At 39.8% G+C, this 19961-nt stretch overlaps 1 protein-coding gene across 29 annotated transcripts in view; it reads left to right on the top strand.

The window, feature by feature from the left end:
- Positions 1-19961, top strand: part of ANK3 (ankyrin 3) — a 340836-nt gene that overhangs the window by 280122 nt on the left and 40753 nt on the right. For 17 of the 29 annotated variants that reach the window (XM_072340789.1, XM_072340795.1, XM_072340793.1 and 14 more), the window contains 8 exons: positions 4252-4476; positions 7468-7622; positions 13986-14197; positions 16073-16280; positions 16852-16948; positions 18164-18392; positions 18943-19068; positions 19837-19959. In XM_072340789.1, coding sequence (XP_072196890.1) covers positions 4252-4476; positions 7468-7622; positions 13986-14197; positions 16073-16280; positions 16852-16948; positions 18164-18392; positions 18943-19068; positions 19837-19959 — 1375 coding nt within the window. Of the gene's footprint in view, positions 1-650; positions 684-4251; positions 4477-5179; positions 5279-7467; positions 7623-13985; positions 14198-16072; positions 16281-16851; positions 16949-18163; positions 18393-18942; positions 19069-19836; positions 19960-19961 lie in introns of all 29 variants that reach the window. The other 12 variants (XM_072340815.1, XM_072340800.1, XM_072340798.1 and 9 more) reach the window with 2 other exon arrangements.

The raw sequence follows: 19961 nt of genomic DNA, 5'->3' as shown, positions 1-19961 counted from the left end.
TTGCCCTTTTAAATTCCTTGATTTCATGAACCCAAAGAAAGAAATGAATGTGTCACTCTCTCCCATACTGAGAAACTCAGAATCCTGTCTTGCAAAGTGTCATTTTCAAGTTAATCATTCCAACCTTGGGCACAAAGAGAATTCATTTTTGAAAGCAGTGTCACGAACGGCAAAGGTTGATACTCCCTTCAGGTATTCTGCCATACATATTTTATACACTATACTTTGGAAAATAAACCACTATAGAAAAAGCACAATAACTGATTTTGCATCACACTGTGCAGCTTGTTTGGGGAATCAGAGTTCTTTTAAAGTAAATTCTCTGTTGACCTGAGTAAATCTCAAGTGCTCTTCAGTCTTCTGTGAACTTCTGTGTTTCTCAGAGAAGTTACAGACTTGTGCTGACCAGTGAAATGAACGCTTCCCTTCAGTTAGTTGTTTTTTTTCCATGAGCGATGTTTTTATGTCATGGTTTGTGATATGCAAAGCAAAAGCCAAATCGTTTTTAAAGCCGAACTTCAAACATGTTACTTTCATTATTTTTTTCTGATTGATACTTTTCCTTTGCGCTTATTATTGATATTTTCTGTTGCTTGCCTCTAATTATCTTATATTAATTTTTCCCATTTGCTTTCTAAATTATTTTGCAGCTATTCCTCTCCACTTCCCCAGTATGATTCAAGGTGATAACTCTGTGCTTTCTGTGAATCCTCATTTATTTTTCTCAAACTTGTTTCCCACAGTCAGAGTGTATGTAGATGTTTGTAGTGCATCCGCCCACATCCTCATCCCTTCCATGTATTCAAGTAGAAATGCTCACCAGCATTTAGCATTTGTGTTTAGAGATCATACTGTAGTTTCCATTATTAGCACAGCATTAATGTAGGTAAGCATTGACTACTAATCTTTGTGATAGAAAGTGCATGAAATACTGTTTAGATTTGTTGTTATTGTTTGAAATGACAAAAATACTAATCAGGGAACTAAACTGAGAATTACTACAGTCTTGACAGTAATTTTACATGGGATCAGTGCACACAAAGTCCGAACTGATAAGGGTTTTATCTTCACTGAAGGCTGTAGTGTAGCATAGATGCCTTCGCTGGCTGTAAGAGGACTGGCTCCTTTGCTGGGGAGTGGGCTTGTGCCCACTGAGTGGGCTTGTTCCTGGGCTGAGCCCCAGGATGGGCAGTGTAAGTGCCTGCTATCAAACCCTGCCCACCTGTCCCTGCACAACCTGAATAAATACACCTGGGAACTCTGGGTCCAAGTTTTATAGGTATGTCTAACTTCCATTGATTTTTGTATAATGTAAGCCAGTTGATTTAGGTGTCTATATTTTTGAAAATCCATGGTTGCATACTTACATCTTTTAAATCGTATGGATGCAGGGGAGTCTTATATGAGTGGAAGCTCTGGCATTTTTGCATGAGATGAAAAGCTTATGTATTAATTATGAGCTGACTTAACATGCCAGTAATCACGTAGACGATAGGCAGCTCTCCAAGGCTCTGCCTTTACTGAGCCATCAGGCCAAGCTCCCCGGAGGTCCCACCTCACTCTGCACTCCAACCAGATGTGCCCCTCAGGACAGCTGTCACGGCCACCCTGAAGGGATGCTCCAGCCTCTCGCTCTGTGCTTCCCTCTCGACAGAAGTGGTTCTCTCTGAAGACCAAAGCCAAGTGCATTTCTAAAAAGCCATCACAGCACAACCGTAGCAGATTCCTCTCAGTGCTTTCCCTTTGCTGACCAAGGGCTGTGAGTCCCTCCTTAATATTTTACTTTCTTTCATACATGATAATGGATTGTCTTGAACTCTCTTCACAACTGGTCACAAGCTGGCTCCTTGCCAGTTCTGAAGACCAACTGTAGCCTACTTTTCCGCAGATTCAGTGACATCTGCCTCATCCCATCAGTACTCACCATGAAGGGCAGTTGCAGAGTGAAAAAGCACACTGACTAGCTAATAGCAGTTAGTGAGCAAAGCGGAGTGAGGCCAGGCTTTCTGTAGCTGGTGTTTTTGCTTGTTTACAGCCCGTTGTTAACAAACTGAAAAGTTTCTCGTCAGTGGTTTGCAGGACATCTAACATCCTATGTCTATAAGTATTCAGATTACTGTAACTTATGCTGTCATTTAAAAAATCAGCAATATTTTTGATATAGATAAAATATTTATTGAAAGTGTTTGGCTTACCGTTCAGCAGACATTCCTTTCCACTGAAATGGAATTCCTCTTATTAGGAATTGGGCTACCTAGTGGCAACACTTGAATTTGTTCAGTGGTGTATATTGTATTTTCTATAGGAGAGAAATGTAGACACAATTTATTCGTATGAAAACTACTATAAGACATGATGATTCATAGAGTGACTTGGGTTGGAAGGGACCTCAAGGATCATCAAGCTCCAGCCCAACCCCCCTGTCACACTCAGGGCCACCAACCCTATCTAATGCTAGACCAGACAAATATTGTTCCATGCTTCAGCCTTCTAAAGTATGTACAGCACAAAGACTGATAAATTAGAGTCATCTCCGAGGTGTGCTTTATCTTCCTATCTCTCTTGATGCATTTTAATTTGATTTGAAGAAGGGCAACCTAGCAATTTTTTTTCTATAATTCAGTTGAACAACTTTTTATCTTGCTTCGTATATTTACAGCTGACCTCCCTGTGTGCTGTCTCCTACAGAGCACTCAATACTAAGTTTTGATTATGCTCCTGCTTTAGTGCAAATTTTTCCCACCCACGTTGGCAGGACTTCTGAATGTGACATATTTGCAGGGCAGGCCGATGTGTGTCAGCTGTTACTTTTGATATCCTGCTGGTCTCAAAAGCAAATCAAACTTTCTTACATAAATTCTCATACATACTTAAAAGCACTTGGTTGTGTTTTGTTGTTGTTTTTCTTTTTAAAGAGTCTTCATGACCCCCCTGGATTATTGGCTCTTACCCTGCATTCTGTTTACAGTAGGGAGCCAGGAAATGGAATGGATTCACCTCTTGTGAAGATTTAGTCCATAAGATCTAAAAGCTTTGGCAACAGCCTTGAAAATACTGAAGCTATTCAGCAGATGTGCCAGCTATGTCAGTGTGTGCACATCATAAAATAGAAGCAAACAAACAAAAAAAATGGACTGGCACCAAGGCTGAATTTGTAACTCTTGTCCCTGTTGATGCTGGCCCATTAACTGAATCTCTCTATAGTTTATGTTCTAGAGAGGAGTGGGAGGTATCTTGGAACCCCAAAGGAGCACCACAGTAACCCCTTAGCCTTGAAGTAAACTGTAGGTTTTGATCCCCTTAAACCAGAGGGATTATTTGCTGCAGTTTTGAAAGAGGGTGAAGTGTGTTGCCAGCCCTGGAAGGAGGCTCCAGTTTGCTATCACTGTTCTGATTAGTAAAGGGCAGTAATGCTTCACATACACTGCTTCTCAGCATTTCATGGGTGAAATAATCCATGGCTGTTAGCAGTTATTCTTTTCAATATTACTATTATTATTCTCTTGCTATTAGAAATAATTCTCTCTTAAAGTCTACCACATACCCTTTAAAAATGTCACTGCTTATTCTTTAATTATTAATTTGAAAACTTGGCACTGGAAAGAATGCATTTTCCTCCAGTGCAGCTTTTTGCTAAGGAATGTCATCCTCACAGAGGGCTAATAGCATTGTTTCCTCAAGAGTGCCAGCAGCCAAAAGCTAGTTACATACCTGGTATTCTTATTCATTCCCCATCAGCAGAAGCAATTGTAGCTCCAACTGTCACCCACTCTCTGTCAGCCAGCAGAAGTGTTTGCAGATGAGAGTGTGAGGAGTTTGTGAAGACTGAGACCCTCCCTCCCCCCAAACCAATATGCACTTTTGATTCTCCATTTTCTACACTGTCTGGTTCCTTTCTGCATGTGGGGCTAATTACTGATTTGTGGACAGCAGAGATAGCAATAACAGAGGGCTAATCTTAAATTCTAATAAGACACTACTAATACACTACTTGTGAACTCTAATCCAAATGACTCAGTAGCACCTGATCGTTTCACTATGATATTGCTAGACATTTAGAAATAGCTGCTTTTCTTAACCAGTAGTTAACATGTAAGTATAAATGTTAAAATAATTATGTTCTTCTTAGTTTATCTGGGACTGGGAGGACTTTTCAGATAAGCTTTTAGATTGTGGCGGTTGACTTTTTGCTGATGCTTTTCCTGCTAATTTTGTGACTGTTTTTAATGACTTGTTTCCTTTTCCCTGCAGTTTCCTGGTTAGTTTTATGGTCGATGCACGTGGGGGTTCGATGAGAGGTAGTCGTCATCATGGAATGAGAATTATCATCCCACCACGCAAATGCACAGCACCGACCCGCATCACCTGCCGCTTGGTAAAGAGGCATAAGCTGGCCAGCCCACCACCAATGGTTGAAGGAGAAGGATTAGCAAGTAGACTTGTAGAAATGGGGCCGGCAGGGGCGCAATTTTTGGGGTGAGTTCTTCTATGAATTTCATTGTTCACGCTTGTGTTGCATCTTCCATTTCTGTTATTCTGTGGATCTAAGAAGCCAAACATTGACTCTACCTCATTTGACCACGTAAGAATAGGTGACTTATCTTAAAACAGTAAAAAATGCCAAACTGCAGTTCTTACCTTGAAAGTAATTCTGTGTTTCAAGAGGAACTTTGCCTCTATGATGACTGCAGGGAGAAGTCAAAGGTAAGGAAGGCTGTGAAAAGGCCAGATCCTGCCCCCAGCTACTCATGTAACCTCCCTTGGAAGTCAGGAGGAATTGTGAGCCTGTAACCCAGAGCAGGTTTTGACCCTCTCACTCACAGAGTGACAGAGAAACATCACTGTCACGAGAGTGTGTCCTAAACAGTCACAAGGGCCCAAACATTGAGCTCAGTTCCCCGTGCCATAGTTCCTCCCAGGTAGCAAGGCCACTGAGGGTGATGGCAGTGCACTTACTGTAGAGAGTCAAAGAGCACAGATGCTAGGAACTGACATTTTTTAAAGCTTGAAAATAGGGGAAACAATCCACTATGATGTGGCTTTTTTTTTTTCCTAGTTATAAATTTTGTTGATTACTGTGAGTGGCACCCTGGAGTAAACTGCCAGTTCTGTTGGGAATGACAGCTTGTTCCTAATTTCCCCTTCTTGTTTCTCTTCCTGCTGCATGGATGTTATTCAGTAAACTGCATCTTCCTAAATCTCCTCCCCCTCTAAATGAGGGTGAGAGCATGGTTAGCCGAATCCTGCAGCTTGGTCCACAAGGAACAAAATTTATTGGGTAGGATATATTACGGAAAAGATACAGAATGTCTACAGTTTTTTCAGTTTTTATTTTGTTTCCAGTTTTTTCGTTATTCCCATTTATTTATTTATTTATTTAGTTCTCAAAAGCTTTCAGTTGACTTATGTCACTGAAAGAAAATCATAGTGGCTTGATTTAATATAGCTCTGCTACTACCTTGTGCTTACAGGCATGTAAAATTCACTGCCAGCATTCTGCTTTCATAACTTCTGTGCTTTCGTAATTTTTTAAATTTGAAGTGTTTCAACTGCATCAAATACATTTTAATACACGGTGACAGTCCTTTAATTTCAACCCTGTGGTAGAGAAGGTATTTACAGGCCTTGAGCGAGTCTGTTTTGGGAAGAGGTTTGTAAAATGTGGTCTTATAAAGGCTGTTATTTATATAAGATTGTTTAAGATCTCATTGAGTGAATAACTTTATTTTAACAAGGCTGAAGAGATACTATTATTTTCAAACTGCAAGAGTTATCTTGTTAAAATAGATTTATAACGCCAAGAGTGCAACCCAAAGGAGCTGCAGTGTATGGTCTAAAATGTAAGAATGTTTCCGTACATTTTTGACTGTTGTTTTCAAACCATACTGTGAAATCTACTGCATTTGGTTTACAAAATATTGGTGTTTGGTGTTCAATACCTGTTTAATACCTTCTCACTGAGTATTCTTGTTAAATGTCATGCACAAAATTGTGTGGTTTCTAAATATTTACAGAGACAGTATCTGAAATATTAGCCTGCAAAGATTGTACTGCAGTGTTAATTTTTCAGTTTGGACTCCCTTTTGAACTAGAGAGTAAATGTCTGAAGATGTGTTTGAATTTTTGGTATTGCTGTGCACAATGGAAGACAGCAGCTATATTTCTATTTCTTGTTAAGAGAATCAAGATTGGAGTAACAGCCTGGGTGTTCTTAAAAGCATCTAAAATACGTATGCATTAAACTGACTTTTGATAATTTCTGTAGGGAAAAATGGCATATAATATGAAATCTGGTTCTTCCAATTCGTACTTTTTCCTGACAATGGCTGTTGTGATTTCTGTACTCAGATAATTGATTGGTTACTGCAGCCCAGCACCTTGCTGGTGTTCGGTAGTGCTACGTACTTCTCCCGTCATGTGGTGTTTCTTTCAACTGGGTGAAACAAAGAGGTGAAATCTTATACAACCTCTGTAGGAAAATGATGATACTGTCTATTTAAATGTCTTAAAGCTGCATAATCCATAGTTGTTCACTTACTGTGTGATTTCAGTCGGATGTCTAAGCATACTTAAAATGCATATCTTGCCTGTGAAGCGTTTGGCAAAACTGTCTGTTTTGTTGAGGAATGGCACATGAAGTGAATGGTGGTTTCTGTCAGTTGTTCACAACTATTGTTCAATAATGCACTCGCGGTCCTCTGTTGAAGGTACATTGTCTGGTGACGTAGGTATACTATTAACCACCTTCCCGTTCCCTGTCTTGCCCCCGAAATGTTTGACAGTAACTTATCTAAATGTGGTTGCAGTGTTACTAAACTCAGAGAAATCCATTCTGTGAGGATCTAAACATTCCCTGGTGATGTTTACTGTGCAGATGTTGCAGCTGTGATTTTGGGCATGAGAACCAGAAAGTGAAACTAATGAGATAAAACCTCTTGCTTTGAGAAGTTTGGGACTTGGTTTGACATCTAAAATCTACATGCTCACACAATTCCTGCTGCAGTCAATAGCATTTGCATGCATTCGAATAGCTGGGCTGTTTCTGAACTAACTTTGATCCCTTTAAATTCCTCGAGCCAATTCCAAATTTTGGCTATAATAATGCCAATTGAAAGTCAGCAGTGCTGCATGTTCATGAGGCAGGGTTGGATTGCCCACATCCCGAGATAAATGCACAGGAAGAAAGGTCTTCAGCAAAATTTGTAGATGTTTTCTTCATGTAGGCAGTTATTTGAGAAGATTAGTGTTTAAAGTGAGCTATGTATGAATATTATCAAGTTGTATATGACCTACTGTTTAAACGATAAAGGATTGTGCAGCTTTGGCAATTCTAAAAGCACTTCTACTGTAATGATGCTTACTATTTAAAATGATTGTAGTTTTCTTAAGGATTTAATGCCCATAGGAAAATAAAGGGCAGTGAGGAGTTGCATGGTTTAAAAATAATTTGATTATTTTTCTATCTAGCCCTGTCATAGTGGAGATCCCACATTTTGGATCGATGCGAGGAAAGGAAAGAGAGTTAATCGTACTTCGAAGTGAAAATGGTGAAACGTGGAAGGAGCACCAGTATGACAGCAAGCAAGAAGACTTAACTGAAGTACTCAATGGCATGGATGAAGGTAAACATCTTCTCAAAGCTTTAGCAGGCCTTGTCTTTGTTAAGGCTTGCTAATGTAAGTAGACTAAAGCAACCTAAAATAAAATAGTACAGAGGATATCTGACTTTGGGGAATACAGTGTGTTACCTATTAAACAAATGGAAAGATTGTGTAGAGAAATGGTTCAGCACTGGCCTGGAGACATCCTAGAATAAATGTTAAGCTTTGGTCTGAAGTCATGCCAAGTTTGAGCAAAGCTGCACAGTCGCTTTACAGTATAGAGTTGAGAATAACATCCCAGCTGGAGATGAGTGTGTTTCTTCAGCTCAGATGGGACCACGTGAAGGTCATTCCAAGCCACGGATAACTATCAATTCAGTGCAGTTTTCCCACAAAGGCAGGCCTCAGCCATTTTTCTTAGAATTGCTATTGTTAGAGGTCATCTCCTACAAACACACAACCTGCTGCCTCAGTGTCCATCTGGGAAGTCTGGCTCCCTTGTTTTGTGTGGATATTGATGTTTGTGAGAGTCCCTGAAGAAGAGAGGGCTCAGCTGTACTCAGTGCATCAGAAAATGCTGTGACAGATGGTCCCTGCGGACATGTCATGAGCAAAGCCAGGCTGGGGCTGCAGAGAGTCCTTGGCACCACTGCTTTCTTTTCCCAGCAAGTATTTTTCAGTGCCTGTGTTGATAAACCATTACTCTAGCTCTTCACAACTGACTGTGAATGAAATGGCCTGAAGTTTGGACTTAGTTTTTTTTTATAAGGGTTCATCCACAGGATTTTCTCTCCATAACCTCTCACAGAAAGTCATGGTACAGTGAGGTACAAGATGCAGGAAAGCTCTTCCATTATCAGCAGAAGTGTTTGAAGCAAATGATCAGACTTGGATGGCAGCTATGAGAGGTATCTGTGAGCCAGCTCTGCCTTTTGATCTTGACCTTCCTTGTTTAAAGAGGGCAGTCTCAGTAGAAGGCGAGCTTTGAAAACATGGAAAGGAGGATAGTTGTGAGAGGTTCCTTGGGCATCTAAGTTATGAGATGAGCATCTTTACTGATCTGGGCATCTGAGATAGGGATTTGCAGAATGGGTTAGTGTAGTATTGTCATTTTGAACTACTTGAGCTGCACCTAAGCATGTAAAAATACAGAGGAAGAGGACGTGTTCATTACCTGACTACTTAATGTAGCTATATAATAAATATAATAGAACCAACAAGCACTAAGGAAGAAACACTGCAGATGTTGGGTCACTAGGTTTGGAAATATGTGATAAACCTTGTCACAGAAAAGTACCTAGAAGCAATGAAGAGTGACCAAGAATGGTGTTGCTTGGTAAGAATTGCTCCAGCATAGAAGGCAGTAGTGTAATCTTTCTGAAAGAAAGATCTCACCACCGCCTACTCCTTCTCTATGCACTAGAATATGAGATGGGAAGTAAAGGCTTGGCATTTGGATGAGGTACTCATGCCTTGTCCATGATGTGGTAGTCAGAAATGTTTAAGAATTTGCTTATTTGCTTTGTGTGCTTTCCAGGCTGAGTTGAGTTCAGTTTTGGGTTAGGAAACATAGGCACAAAGCACTGTTCTGAAGTGCTCCAACTCACATTGCTTATGAAAGAATTTCCCAGAGGTGCCATATAGAAAAGTTGCATACTGAACAAGAAAATAAACTCACTTTGAGTGAGGTGAGCATGCAGTCTTCTATACTTAGAGCCTAAAATAATAAGCTTCAAAATTTGGAGCCAGGTTATGGCTGCTGAAGACATCAGGTGGCTCTTACCTTCCAGGGTTCTGCTGTTTGAAATCAGTGCTCATAAGTACGGCCTGTGAGTCACAGAAAGTTATCACAGATACCGGGCATCTTAATCTCCAAGCCACAGAAAAACAGTCTACCAACACAATCATTCACAAGAGGGAAAGGACAAAAAATGTTGCAGTCATATTCAGAGCACTGTGTTGGTTGTTTGTTCAGTTCATTTTGTCTAAATCCTTTAATGAGGAAAGAAAAACAAACAAAAACCCTTACATTAAAATAGAACAAGGACCTTGACAAAGTTCCGTCCTGCTCAAATGACACCTTTTCTATTTAAAGAATTTTCTAAGTGCTGACATAAAATACAGACTTCTAGAATTACGAGCTTTTTTAATCTTATTTTTTTTCTTGATTGTTGAGATATACCTCAGTTAGTCTTGGCTCTGAAGCAACGTTTTATATCTCAGAAGCCATGGCTTTGGAAGAAGTTGATTCCAGGTATGAGATCAGGATGCAGAAGCAATCTTTGAAGTGAAATTGAAAGAAAAAAAAGGACAACCAAACCATCTAGATGCTCAGTAAATTCTAACAACATAATGTCTCACTGGAGGAGAATTCATCTGTGTGGTCATATCCAAGTAACACGCTGCAGGAATGGCCATTTTTTCTCCTAAAAGCAGTTGTTCTATTTTGTGTTAGTCGTGCTGTGTTTCACTGCTTCTTTCTATCTGGGTATTAGGAGTACACTCAGACTTGTATTCTCAACTCGTTACTGTGCTGACTTTTAAAGATGCAGTCTGCTTTTCTAGTTTGAATTTCCTTTTCCCTGCTCTGTTCAGCCAGCGGGGATGAGAGTGAGGACGTCTTTGCTGCTCTCACTCCGTGGGGACTGCTGAAAATCTGCCTGTTCTTTACTGGAAGCAGCACCATCTGCTGGAAAAACTCGTCACAGGCTCACAGTAATCCAGAACAGGAGGCAATACTTCAGGGTATTAAATGTAGGGTTAGATAATAGCAAAACTTTGCTTTCATTACCATGGTAGAGCAGTAAATCGTGATGCAAAGAGTTAGTTCCTTTGGTGCCATAAGGTTTCTCTTTGGATTAATTTTATTTAATTCTGTTTTTATTTATTTATTCCAGAAGATAGTGCTGTGCCTGGGCAAATGTTGAGCTTGATTCCAGATATGAGGGTAGTAATTCACAGATCTTGCCTCTAGTACATTTATTTTAAATAAAATCAAGTAAAATATATCTGTGTGTACATATGTATATAGGAAAAAACTCTCTGTCTTATAAATAGGTTACATTTAATCAGGGCTTCTTTTAGGTCTGACTTGTTTGCTTTTTACATTCTTGCTCCTTTTACAGGTACCTTTCTTTACCTGTAGACCGACTGTGGGCTTAAATGCACACATCAGGGTAGCTAATCTTTTGATGGACATTTGTAAAGCCAGTGAGTGAGCCAAGAAAGGCACATATTTGTGGCTATGGTATGATTACAGCTGCACAGTTTGGTTTTGGATGGGAAGCAGGAGTCTTTGCATAAATACTTATTTGAATCTACAGATAAGACCAGAGTGACCTTGTTTATGCTTGAATTTTAAAATACCACCATAAATCACTGCAGTGATTTTGCCACATTTCCGAGAAAAGCTTTTAAACTTACCACTGTTAAACCTCATGCTGTGAACAGCAAGATAAGAAACTCCTAAAATAGGCAAAGGAGCATGTAAAGAACATTGCCTCATTTGAAGATGAGACCTCCTTGCTAGCTGTGGGATTGGAAGTGTCCAGTTCTGTATGAGAAACAGTGAAGCTGGGAGAGTGAGTTGCCAGCATTTTTAAGTCTCAGTGCTCTCTGTTTATCTTTGCCCCTTTCCCTTTTTGCATCTGTCAATCTCCGGTACTTTTCTCCATGCAAGCACTGCCTCCTGTGTGTTTTGTGTTTATTACAGCAGTTTCTGATTGGGCACATCTCCTTACTGGGAAAACTGGTGTCAAAAGCTTGTTCTGTCTTTCATTGTCTGCACAGAGGCAAGGTCAGCTCTGTTTTAACTAGAACTGTAGGAGGGTTACAAAACTCCAAGAGCCGTTTGGTCTACTAAATAACGGTGGGATTTGCTTTTTAGATGTGAGCAAAGCTCCTTTTATGGCCATAGTAAGAGAAGTACAATTCTGGATCACGTAAAGACACCTTGAAGGTCATGAAACAGCCAGGCGTTCTGGGACTTCTCTAATTCCATTTCCAGTCAGAAAATGCTTTATCTGAAAATAAGAAAGAAAGGTATCAGACAAGGAATTAATTTGATCCATTTGATACCTTTCACCTGACAGAACTGGTTTGATTTCTGTCCTTGACCTGAGCTAGCCTACATAAGGTCCCCCTCTGATCCTAGAAGATGTGAATGCAGGACCTGTAACATAGCACTCAAGTGGCAGTGTGGGCTCAAGGTACTATAGGCTCAATCTTCCTTTCTCTCTCCTTTCCTACCCTCCATCCTCATCTCTGAGTACTCACTCCCACCAGCTATATTAGGATAAGCATACCTTACATTTGGATGGCAGGACGAGACCTCTGCAGAGAGCACGCATGGTACCTTTCTGTTGACCTACCTAAACTTAATGGCAATAGGTGTTTTTTGGACTATTAGCACAATATCAGAGCATGACACTGGGAGAACGGTCCTGATTCTGCCATTACTTTTCTGCTTTATTTTTCAATCCTTAGCTGTAAGATACGGTATATAGCATATTTCTCTATGACCTATATAATATTAGCAAACAAAACCTTTGAGTTTTTTAATTGAACTTCATTGCACAGTAATGAAGCATCATCTGGTGAGGAAAACAGTAATGATGAAGTACTTCTCTTGCTGTAAAATGCATGAGGTGTGTTTGGGAAACGTGACTTCTGCCAAGCTGAGTTGTCCCTGTTCCATTAATTCTGTCATGCTAATGCTGCCTTCTTTACACATGTGGAGAGGCAGTTAAAGATTGCTCATTTTCTGGTTTTATTTTTTTCTTCCTTTCTTTGTTTTGCTAGCGGGCAAATCCATGTAAAAGCTTACATGCATATCCAACATAATTTCCATGTATGTGGTTGAACTCCTCGCCATGCCAGGCTGTTGTTTTGCCACTCTTATCTGTGCATCTTCCATTTCTAAAGGAGAGTGCCTGCCAGGCTCCAAAGGGCTTTCAAATGTTCTCATAAAAGATTTCTACTGCAGGAGAATTTTAATTATCCTCCATCTCAGTGAGCATTTTACAGTGCATTTATTCTCGAGCAACTAACACAAGAATACACAGGATTTACCAGTCAAGATTATACCTGCCTGGGAATTTAAGAATCCAGTTTGTCCACAGCACAAGCCATTGCTTCCAGAGGCTGCAGGCAGAATACCTAATTCATTAGAGGGCTTCAGATATCATCTCTGACTCAAAGTAAATGGAAGCTGACATTATGATAAGAAATTATCCTCTTCTGGTTGCTTTGTATGATCCACAGCAACGCTGAGCAATTAATCCAAATTAGCTGTTGAAGGTTTTAAAATTGAAAACCTGACATTTTACCAGATTTATGTTCAAATCTTTTGGACTTGTAATTGAGCTTACATGCTCAGAGGAGGAAAATGTCTCGGCCAAGTAAATAATTGTGCAAGTATCTATTGTCATAGTACGTATTTTGGTCCTCCAGCTTTCTCCTACTGTATCTGGTAGAAATATCATCTGAGCAGTGAACTTTCTTCTTTAGAAGCATGGTGCTTTTTTTAAGGGGGAAAATAAGAGTGGGATCATGTGGAATGCCGGAGGGAAGCCCAGTTAAAATAGCTAAGAAGGTAAAGTGGAAGAAAATTACAGGAGAAATGCATGACAGTTACATAATAATAATATATAATAATATATATTCCCGCATTTGTAAATAGTGTCTGTATGATGGAGTTTTCATTCGGGGATATATACACACATACCTACAGTTGCATAGTTATCACACATTGCAGTTTTCCTCTGTGCACGTGCTTATGTAAGATATACTTAACTGGTATGAGTGGATACCCTATGGCCCTTTCTGTGCTCTGCTGACTTTATATGCTGGGTATGTGGCACTGGGCACTCCTAATTGGTAACCTGCTTCTGTTCCAGGTGTCTTTACACTTGGTGTACAGTTTGTTCATGAAATACCTGTGATTCTCTGTGCTTTTCTGCGTGCCAGAGCTGTGTGAGGGAGGAGGAAGGAACTAAACATCTTACAGGGTTTGCTCAGAAAGATCAGTATATTTCTGTGCTTAGAGATTTAAACAAGAGAGAAAAGGAGCTTGACCGTCTGCTCTGCATCTCAGTGGGCTCCAGTGAACAACCTGCCATCCCAGGGCAATTGTCACATGTTTCAGTGCCCTGCTATATCTGCGTATCCAGTGCTGATGGCTTTCGTAGTCAAGATACATGCAAAAGTTCCCAGAGCAAACCAATGTTTGATAATTAATAGCACCTTAGTGTGTTTTGTTGTTTTTTTTTCCTATAGTAAATAATATTTTTTTAAATCTTCCCAATATTTAAATGCAAGTTAAAAACCTTGCAAGCTGGTAGGTGTATCTGATATGAGCCTGTTTTACCTGTCTTCTCCCTCCAGAGCTGGACAGCATTGAGGAGCTTGAGAAGAAGCGTATCTGTAGGATTGTCACAAAGGATTTCCCTCAGTACTTTGCAGTGGTTTCACGAATCAAGCAAGAGAGTAACCAAATTGGCCCAGAGGGTGGCGTGCTGAGCAGCACGACAGTGCCACGTGTCCAGGCGTCCTTCCCTGAGGGTGCTCTAACCAAAAGAATCCGTGTGGGACTCCAGGTAAGGTTGCCCTCAACTTCTTGTCACCTGTGCACACTCTGTGCTCCCCTGGTGTGGGTAAAGCACAGTCCTCCACTCTGTGGCAAAAACCCAGCTCCTCTTATTGTCACCTGGTATATCACTTAGCATCTGAAGGATGGAGAGAAAGAGCAAAGGTATGGAGCCACAACAAGTCTCAGTGACAGTCCCCTATGAGCTGCATAGCTGTTCTGTGGTGCAGTCTCCTGTGGCTAAGTGGCAGCTACATACATCCTATATATATCCACTGTAGCTTAGGACATTCACTTCTGGTGTTTCTAGCAATGGATGGAATCTTGGAGGAGCAAATAGCTTGAACTGTCCTTGAACAAACTGCCTGAAAAGTGGAGAAATACTGTGTAAAATATATCTTTTCATTGAATTCTGTTGATTATTGCTTAAAATTACTTAATAACCTGATGAGTGTGATGGGCTCATGATACTGGTTTGAATTCCAGTGCTTGGAATTCACAGAATCACAAGACTGTGGGGGTTGGAAGGGGCCTCAAGAAATCATTGAGTGCAAGCCCCTTGCCAAAGCAGGTACCCTATGATAGGTCACACAGGTAGGCGTCCAGAGATGTCTTGGAAATCTCCATAGAAGGAGACTCTGCAACCCCTCCGGGCAGCCTGTTCATGGGCTCTGTCACCCTTAGTGTAAGGTTCTTCTGCATGTTTGTATAGAACTTCCTATGTTCAATTTTTAGGCCGTTACACCTTATTTCTATCACTGTGCACCTCCAAGAAGAGCCTGGCCTGATCCATTTGCTTCTCAACTTCCTTTTTAGATATTTGTAAACATTTATCAGATCCCCTCTCAGACTTCTTTTCCGCAGGCTCAACAGGCCCAGATTACTCAGCCTTTCCTCATTTCTCATCTGCTAACAATATTTCAAAGAAAGACAATTGATCCTGAGAAACTGGAAGCTCTGCTATTACTGTTCTACAGCTGCCTTTCCAGAGCTATCCAGAGTGAAGTAAAACCATCATCTCCATATGCAGTGTTATCACTTCAGAGGTTGCAATATGACCACCTATTCTTTGAATATCAATACATTGTGTAGTTTAAATAATGCAGCAAGCTACAGTTCAGCCTGATTGAAAAAGGAACTTGTATTTATTTATTTTAGAAAGCAATTGCAAAAACCCATTTCTGCTAGTTTTGTGTTCATACCGTACATAACAAAAACTGCTAAAAGTCTATGACGTTTCTTCCCACACCGGTTCTTCTTTTCTTCCTATAAAAAGTTAAGAAATTTCTGAAGGCACAAAAATGAGGTGAAAAGTCTGAAAATCACTTACAGCTCAGCTTAAGGCAACTATTTTGTATTCTGTATAAATTTGACTCAAATATTACTTTACTAATAATTGATAGCAAAACAGCATAGGAAGCACTGAGGACAGAGGCAAATCAGCAGTACATGGTGTTCTTTTTATGAATGGATTTGTGCCCTGCGGAGATGTGAGAACTGTTCTGCATCTGAGACAGTGTGTTTAATCCTCACCTCTCAAGACTCTGCTAACAAAATACAGCTTTTCTTGCATTTTGAAACCCATCACTGTGAATTTCAAACAAGCAAGCTCTGGAAACCTCTCAGCAAAAACTGCAGACAGCCCTTTGAGACTTATAGCATTTATCAACAAGTAAGCTCTTAGGAAATCATAACTGGGCTTTTAAGAATAATACTGTAGTATGAATTGTACTAATAATCACACATGAGAGCTATAGGAGAAGATAGCCTAGGGAAAGTTGAAATAATTGAAAGAAAATGAAGTTATGTGTTGGAGAGTGAGTAGTTCTGCATGTGTACAGTCAGTTTGTAGCTCTTGTTTAAACTATTTTCTCTGTGTTGACAGGCTCAACCAGTTCCAGAGGAGATCGTTAAAAAAATCCTTGGAAACAAAGCAACTTTCAGTCCCATTGTCACTGTGGAGCCAAGAAGAAGAAAATTTCATAAGCCAATAACCATGACAATTCCTGTGCCACCTCCATCAGGAGAAGGTGTAACCAATGGGTATAAAGGAGACACAACGCCCAGCCTTCGGCTTTTATGTAGCATTACAGGTTAGACAAAATCATGCTCTTTGCAAAGGTTTCTGTGACAGCAGTGCCTCTGTACTCACTCATGTAGCTGCATAAACTGTGTTTTCCAGTGTGGGGAGGTTGGTTGGTCCAGTAGATTTCAGATCAGTTCCTCTGGACAAAGCTAGCTCAGGCCACCTGAAAGCCTCTCACTTGTTCCCTGGGCTTTTAGTCTCGTTCCGTTCTGATTTAATAGAACTCTGGACAACAGATATTAAATCATCTTTTATATTTAGCTAGTACAATGAATTTCAACCCTGACCATTACATATAGTTATCAGTAAATTAGTTTGCCAAAGTAATTCTGGCCTAGCTGATATCAAAGAGAGAGTTTTGCTCTTGACTGTAGGGAATGTACCTTGCTGACATCACACCATTTCCTAGTAAGTAACATACATGAAATCTGTAATGTGTAGTTCACCTGTTGGGAAACGTGATAGTCTATGCTGTCATTTGCTGCATGAATCAAAATATTTTGATAGGAATGTTCCCATGTAGTCTGCATGAGCTTGATGTTTGAAAGAAAATATCTCTGTGGTTTATATTTTCATAGGAGGTACTTCACCTGCACAGTGGGAGGACATCACAGGCACGACTCCACTGACATTTTCTAATGACTGTGTCTCCTTCACAACCAATGTTTCAGCCAGGTAAGATAGCAGAGCTTGTCAAACACACCTGGGGAATAGTGTTCCTTGATCAACAGAGCATGCATTGTTGTGAGAATGGGAGTGAAGGGGTTATTTATGATGATGGTGGGTTTGATATTCCCCCCCCCACACACACACACACGCTTTCTCCTTTTTACAAGACTGATGAAGCGATAATGGACCAGATGCTTCTTTGTCACTGTCTATCAGCATACCAGGCACTTATGTTTGCACATGAGGTTTTGTCTTGGCCTTTTCTGCTGGGGAAATGTCTGCTGGCAGTCACACATGCCGTTCTGCTAGAGGTTGCAGTGCCACACGTAGGTTTGTTTTTTGCAAACAGCAACAGAAAAGGAAAGTTTCAAATGATCATTCAGTAAAATAATATGGAGGACTCATAAAAGTATATTAGTTTAAAACATAAAAGGGATTCAGTTTCTGGTCCTTTGCTTTTTAGTTGAAGATTGTGAAATTACTTTCACTAATATCTTTTGTGGGGGGAAAAAAAAAATCAAAGTTTTAAATGAATTGCAATGGATGTCGTGGATTTGCACGATGTCTGGAGACATGCAGTACAAATCACACATCCTAGTGGAGAAAATTTGCATGCCAGGTAGTGTTTATCATTTGGTGAATAGCATTTGCGTCAACAGGGAGCTTTATAGAGGAAGCAAATGGCTGAACAAATGGATTAGGACTGTAATATTGAGGAAAGAGTTGTATGAACTACAGATGAAAATATTTCTAAGTTTTATCAAAGTTGTTTCCAAGCTCTTAATCTTATAAGAAGGATACTATAGTATAATGTCTCTGAGAAACTTCACTGTGGACTTATTTGAAGTCAGTCTAGGTGGGAAATATGATTTTGTTGTATTTATATATTATCCAGGAAGCTGTTTTAGCAAAGATTTTGTAGAAGTCAAATGTACAGTGAAGCACCAGCAAGTTGCAATATACATGTGGTCACAAAATAAAAACAGTTTATACAGACATAGAAGGGGACAAGTGAAAATATGAACCTTTCACTACTAGATATTTGTGTTTTTGAACGCTTAAAACTCTATTAAAAACAGAAGAAGAATCACAGATTTGGGATATCTGCTGGAACATGCAGAGCAGACAGAAAATCATAGGTCATGGTTTCTTTTTAAAGGCTTGATCAATGTTTGAACATAATAGAAAAGTTGATTTAACTACTTCCTTTTTCCCATTCAGATTTTGGCTTGCAGACTGCCATCAAGTACTGGAGACTGTTGGGCTGGCAACACAGCTTTATAGGGAATTAATATGCGTTCCTTACATGGCAAAGTTTGTTATATTTGCCAAAATGAATGACCCTGTGGAATCCAATTTGCGTTGCTTCTGCATGACTGATGACAAAGTGGACAAAACTTTGGAGCAACAAGAGAATTTTGAAGAAGTTGCAAGAAGCAAAGACATTGAGGTATACTTACAGCTGGCTTCCCTCCTTGTGAACAGATAGCGTGTTTTCCAAATAGCAGTAGGTCCTGCAGAAGCCACTGTAAACTCAGTTAAATAAAGGTTCGTGGCAAGACTACATCAAAAAGTTTATTGAGATGACATCAAGAGAGAGTAAGCGGAGGAAGCGTGAGGATGTGCCCCAAATGGATGCTGGTCTGTGGTGGGTTTTGCACCTGTTGTATCAAGTAACTTAAGGTTTTCCAGAAAACTGACCTTCATTTCTTTCTCACCAATCAGACAGACATGTTGTTACAGGCAGAGCTGGTCTGTGGTGAACACTTTGGCACCAAGACAGTGTTTCTTGAAGAAAAGAAACACGTAGCAGTTTCTCAAACTGCCAGCACTCAAAATACCTTGCAGTAATGCACAGCGACTTTCTAATTTGTCATTGAATTTCATCTCAATAGGGGCTTATGCTAAACTGAGAAACGGTGGTGGGGGAAATAATGCTAAATTTACTTTCACGGATCTACTACGAAAAGAGATTTTATTGACTTTTATTACTTTGATAGGTCCTGGAAGGAAAGCCTATTTATGTTGATTGCTACGGAAATCTTGCCCCTTTGACTAAAGGAGGACAGCAGCTTGTTTTTAATTTTTATGCTTTCAAAGAAAATAGACTGCCATTCTCTATCAAGGTAAAAGCAAAACAAGGCAACTAATTCTGCTGAGATCTTTATTTTTCCCGTGATAACTCTTTTTCAGCCAGATAGGACTAACTTACCCCAAGGATGTGAGTGTCATTGTTTAATATGTGAATAGTTTGGAGGGATGATGCTTTGCATGAAGCCACAAAAGAGTTGCTGACAGAGTTGGGACAAGAAAACCCATGATAAGCACTCAGACTTCTAACAAAACCACATGAGTTAGACCTCCACAATAGAGGTATTAGATCACTGTGTCCCAGGGACTGAGGTACAGTCGAACAATCCCCAAAATATGCATGCAAACTCTTCACCTCTAAATTACCATGAAAGGGTGCAAGCTTAAGTTAGCCTCGCTGTTTTGTGAGGAAATAAATAAATAAATAAATAAAAATTAAAAAATAAATAATAAAATAAATAAACATATATATATATATTTTTTTTTAAACTGATAGACAAGTGAAAAATGAAGGTGAGCTGAAAATGTACTCATTTTTATACTAGAATATTACTGTCTGGTTGGACTCACCCAACATCTTTTTGTACATGAATTTCAGAAGCTTATTTCTATTCAGAAAGTTACTGGCTGATGTAACTCATTTATGGTAATTCTTATTCTCTTGCTGAGAGAGGAGACTGAGTGCCAGCTTGGTAACATTGATCGAAACTCATTAGATAGGTTCTTGTGAAAGAACAGGAAACCCTTCAGAAACCTCTCCTAGATATGTGAATTACTGCAAACTACTAACATTTACTTTCTAGGTGAGAGACACCAGCCAAGAACCCTGTGGTCGATTATCGTTTTTGAAAGAACCAAAGACTACCAAAGGACTGCCACAAACAGCTGTTTGCAACTTGAATATCACTTTGCCAGCACACAAAAAGGT

The sequence above is a fragment of the Excalfactoria chinensis genome, chromosome 6 (assembly GCF_039878825.1).
Source record: "Excalfactoria chinensis isolate bCotChi1 chromosome 6, bCotChi1.hap2, whole genome shotgun sequence".
NCBI classification, from domain to species: domain Eukaryota; kingdom Metazoa; phylum Chordata; class Aves; order Galliformes; family Phasianidae; genus Excalfactoria; species Excalfactoria chinensis.
This window is presented reverse-complemented; position numbering and strand designations above follow the sequence as displayed.